Source organism: Pongo abelii, chromosome X, assembly GCF_028885655.2.
Source record: "Pongo abelii isolate AG06213 chromosome X, NHGRI_mPonAbe1-v2.0_pri, whole genome shotgun sequence".
Taxonomy (NCBI): Eukaryota; Metazoa; Chordata; class Mammalia; order Primates; family Hominidae; genus Pongo; species Pongo abelii.
This window is the reverse complement of record NC_072008.2, coordinates 55,753,979-55,759,307: the sequence shown is the minus strand read 5'-3', so window position 1 is coordinate 55,759,307 and position 5,329 is coordinate 55,753,979. Positions and strand designations below refer to the sequence as shown.

Sequence of the window (5,329 nt, the reverse complement as noted above, 5' to 3'; positions counted from 1 at the left end):
TTCGTCATATATTCTGATCGTATATTTCAGTCCCCCCCAAACTTATTTAGGTGTCTCTTGAATTTTCACACATCCTATGATGCTCCCTTCCCTGGCCCACTCCCCAAGACAGGTCACATAAGGTTTTTTACATTTTCATGGCACTTCAGGCTCGGTCTCTATCCCAGCATTTACTGCACTGCCAGTTTACCTATTTTTCTCTCCCACATAATCTAGAACATTCTTTGGACCTGGAGGATGTGTACTAGGGAGTATCCCTAGAATCTAGACTGGTGCCTCACATAACAGGTGGTCAGAAAATGCGCAAGATGTACTAGTCGTTAGGCTTTTATTTTTCTCTATGTTCTGCAGTAACTAAGGAAAATCATGTTAAATGTCAATCTTCACACAACAGCAGACACAAAGGGTTTCAGAAACGTCAGATATGAAGAAATCCTCCATCCTTCTTCAACATTTTACTGGGTATTTCAACTTCAAAAGAACAGCTTATTTCTATAAGTGCTGTACAAGATCATAGAATATGATGGAACGACTTCATTTTAGAACGTTAGCAAAACTGTTATACTAAATGTCAATGACAGGAAACAAAGAAAAAAAGCTGTTCAATTATATTTTTAAACATATTGTTATTCTCAACAAATGGAATTTTAAAACGAATACAATTTTCCATTATCAAAAGCAAACACTCTATTTCGCAGTTGAACAATGATCACTGATCACAAATATCAAATACAGTGTTCCCCGCCCCCAATCCACATCATTTTCAACTTAGGACCCTGGCATCTACTCCTTGGGGTACCTGTGACTCTCTTTTACACCCCCCAAGGGTCTGCCTCAGATCTACTTAAGGGGCGGAATAACCCCTAGCACCTGAATTGAGGATAGCCTCAACCTCTGCATCATCGTCCGAATCCCAGTCATAATTACAAGGCCAGTCTTTAGAGCATCGGTTACGAACCCTTGCCACAAAATGCATGACTTTCAGTTTGCTCGATTCCACGTGTGCTCGGGGCCCCCAGAAGAACTCATACTCCACCGGACTGCTACGGGGCACCGGCTTATAAATCAGGTACCCTCTGCGCACAAACTCTTCTGTGACGATCTTCTTCGGATCTCCAAAGATGCTGTGCTGACGTCCAGGCTGCATTCCTAACTTCCCCAGCACTTTCCAGACCAGAGCTTCCTTGGCGCTGTTGCCCATGATGAAGATGAGCGCTAATATGGACATCAGGAGACTTTTCTTGGTGCCCTGAAAATTGCTCCGGGGTACCGAAGGCTTTTGTGCTTGGGCAGTGCTCGAGGCTTCTTCAGGGGTGGTAGAGGCCTCCTCTGGAGTGCTCGGGTCTTCCTCGGGGCCGCTCAGGTCGTCTTCCGGGGTGCTCGCTACCACAGAGGCGGCCATAGGGGTCTCGGAGGCCTCTGAGGCCTGGATTTTGCGATTGTTGCGGTTCTCTTCTGCGGCTCTCGCATTACGGCGGCGCCGACTCTTTCGTCCCCGAGGCATGTCTCCTGCTAGAGGCTCAAAGCTTACAGCAGTCCTAGGGAAGGATGCTTGTAGCCTCTTCAGGAAGCAACAGCTTTATACCGTTAAGAAGCTGCTGCCACTGGAGCTACCAATGTCAAGAGTCTTTGTAGCAATAAACCAGCCGTTCTCAGCTACAAAGGCTAGTTCCCACGCCAGCTGACTTGCGCAAGCAGCCGCCGCCAGCACTTGCCGCAGCTGCAAGCCCGCGAGAAAGCTCAGCAAAATTGGCCCCGCCTCTCCTGCCACGCACACTCCTAGCACCAAAGAGGAAGTAGGCTGGTCCTCCACAGGGACTTCCGCTAGCAGATAGGAAAAGGGGCAGGCAGCGACAGGGGTGGGACAAGGGCAGAAATGACAGCTAGAGATTGGAGGGGGCTGGAGTTTGCAGAAGAGAAAAAAATAGCTTAAAGTTTCTGTATTTTCAGCCTACTACAAACATTCCAAGATTGGCTCGGCGGTCTAGGGAAGGAGTGCGTCGGCTCCATTCCCACTGACGACGGGCTGTGTGTGTGTTGGGGGTTGGGAGGCCAGGGGTGGCGGGAGGGTGTATTCTTGGAAGGAGTCAGCTGTCTCCAGCCTTCCTTTCCTGTCTTGGCTCACACAGCGCGTTCATTCACTCGCCCTGTTTTCAGAAGGCATTTATGTGTGTACTAATCGATTTGTGGTCCCATGTAGGACCCGGATAATATTGTTATGGCAGATGTGCTGGATGATGTGAGGGGATGGGACTGCAGAAACAATCAGGGTGAAAGAGGTGCAGAGCCTTTAAAATGTGGTAGATATAGGCACGATATATATACTGCCCTGCTTTTATACATACATACATACATATATCGTGCATATATCTACCACATTATTTTTATATACAGTGCATATATCTACCACACATATATGTATGTATGTATGAAATCAGGGAAGTGACAGGATCAGAGGAATTGCATTTGTGCAGCCTCTCAGAAGAGCAAACTGTTTCCTGGCAGACCACATAGGAAGCAATTGGAATAAGAAGCACTGGGAACTAAAGTATGCCTTAAGGCTGTTGCCATGGGGATGGAGAGGCAGAAAGACATTTTAAAGGTGACCATTGAAGGGCTTTGCAGACAATGGATGAAGTGGGGAATGTGGAGGGGATGATGGAGTGCAGATTGGCTCCAAGATTTCTAGGCTCCAGTCTTCCTGGACACCTGATTTATTTTGCTTCTTTCAGAGCATACTCTGAACTTTATCCACTGCTTGCTTTTGCTCACTGTTTGCTCTGCCTGACCTGTCTTCTCAGCCTTCTCCAACTATCTAAATTCCATCTGGCTGCTCACAGACCTATTTCTCCCTGAAGCTTGTCTTGATCTGCCCAAAAGGGTAATGAGTCCATTTTTACTCCATTGAGGAAAGCCCTATAACTAGCACTCTGTATCTTTCTTATGTCATTCAAGGTATTAGTTTAAGCAAGTCACTTCTCTCTAAGCCTGTTTTCCCATCTATAAAGTGGGGCTAAAGTACTGCCCTCATAGGGTTGTGAGAATTAAATGAGATAAAAAATGAAAGCATTTATTACATGGTAAGCACAGACTTTGCCTCTCAAGGTTTTCCAAGCGGTGTGTGAGTGTGGCATTTAATAAATGCGTGCTGAAGGAATACATGATGGAAAAGATTTTATATGTGTTCTTAACTGAACTCTTAAGAAACAAATGAATACTTTATGCCTGTCTTGCTGAAATTTTCTTTATAATTAGAGCCCACCGAGACCTCCTGTTGGGCAAGTTAGCAATAAATCAATTTGGTCAAGCAAAAAAGAAAGCACCTCTCCAGGACACAGAGCACTCTTGAGCCAGCCCTCCATTTGGGATAACCTTTGCACTCGTTCTGGGACATGACCTACTCAAAACAGTAGTCTGGCTCCATCTGCTGTCCCACATTCTGAGAATTCTCGCAGTTTCTAGTCCATTGATAATTGCTCTAAATTGTTTTTCAGTGCAGATATGAACTTATTTTACTGTTTCCAGGAATTTGGGTCTTGCATGGAAGACTATAGCCTGTACAATCCTACTCTCATGAAACAAAAATGGGAGGATTACATTTGCAGTTTATTTGCTTGTTTTTAGCATGAATTTTTTTTACTGCGAATTAATCTCAAACTTAGGGCAAAGAAGAGAGATTAATATTATAAACACCAATGGCTAGTTGTATAAAATTTAAATATTAGGCCCTACTTACTGTTTATCTTTTATATATTGGATATGGTAAAACCCTCCGTTTACGTCTTCCCTGACCCACTCTGCTCTCTCCTTCCCCACTGTGCTCCTCTATGATGAAGTCAGCAATTATTATGCCCATGGAGACTTGTATATATTTGCTACCTACTTCTATGTCTGTACACAATATAGAATCTCTTCCTTTATTTAAAGCACATCTTCATACTGTATACATTGTGCAACACGTTGGTTTTCCAGCTCAATTTTATATTTTTTATGTTTACCCATGTCAATACATGGAACTGTAGTTCATTTATTTTAATTTTGTACATTTCATCATTTTCAATTTATCCTGTTCCTAATGATCCACGCCTATGCAGTTCCCATTTTTCCAAAACAAAATAATACTCTTATTAATATTTGTGTGCATGTTCCCTATGAACATGTGCATGCATTTCTCTAGGATCAACATCAACGAGTAGGGTTACTGATGTGTTGGCATGTATATTTTTACATAGAACACATGGCTTTCTACTTTGTTTCATTTATAAAAATCAAACCATTCCATATTGAATTTCCAGGCAAACCTTTTTCCTAATTAATAATGAAATCTCCTCAATTTATACCTCTAATTCTTTCATTCTAGTGGCTGAATGATATTCCTTGCAATGGATTTACCATAATCTCTTCAAGTGTCTGCCTGTTGGCTGGGCGTACTGTATTTCCAACTTATTTAATTTTCTTTTTCTATTATTATTATACTTTAAGTTCTAGGGTACACGTGCACAACGTGTAACTTTGTTACATAGGTATACATGTGCCATGTTGATTTGCTGCACCCATTAACTCGTCATTTACATTGGGTATTTCTCCTAATGCTATCCCTCCCCCTACCCTCCACCCTACGACAGGTCCCAGGGTGTGATGTTCCCCTCCCTGTGTCCAAGTGTTCTCATTGTTCAATTCCAACCTATGAGGGAGAACATACAGTGTTTGGTTTTCTGTCTTTGTGATAGTTTGCTCAGAATATTGGTTTCCAGCTTCATCCATGTCCCTACAAAGGACATGAACTCATCCTTTTTTATGGCTGCATAGTATTCCATGGTGTATATGTGCCACATTTTCTTAACCCAGTCTATCATTGATGGACAGTTGGGTTGGTTCCAAGTCTTTGCTATTGTGAACAGTGCTGCAATAAACATACGTGTGCATGTGTCTTTATAGTAGAATGATTTATAATCCTTTGGGTATATACCCAGTAATGGGATCACTGGGTCAAATGGTATTTCTAGTTCTAGATCCTTGAGGAATTGCCACACTGTCTTCCATGACGGTTGAACTAATTTTCACTCCCACCAACAGTGTAAAAGCTTTCTTATTTCTCCACATCCTCTCCAGCATCTGTTGTTTCCTGACTTTTTAATGATCGCCATTCTAACTGGTGTGAGATTGTATCTCATTGTGGTTTTGATTTGCATTTCTCTGATAACCAATGATGATGAGCATTTTGTCATGTGTCTGTTGGCTGCATAAATGTCTTCTTTTGAGAAGTGTCTGTTCATATCCTTTGCCCACTTTTTGATGGGGTTGTTTGTTTTCTTGAAAATTTGTTTAA

The 5,329-nt window shown here is 42.6% G+C and overlaps 1 protein-coding gene across 1 annotated transcript; it reads right to left on the bottom strand.

Annotated features, from left to right (window-relative positions):
- Positions 1 to 311: 311 nt before the first annotated feature.
- On the bottom strand, positions 312 to 1,766 carry MAGEH1 (MAGE family member H1). The gene has a single exon (XM_002831711.4). The coding sequence runs from the start codon at positions 1,502 to 1,504 to the stop codon at positions 845 to 847; it is 660 nt and encodes a 219-aa protein (XP_002831757.1). The 5' UTR covers positions 1,505 to 1,766; the 3' UTR covers positions 312 to 844.
- Positions 1,767 to 5,329: the final 3,563 nt, after the last annotated feature.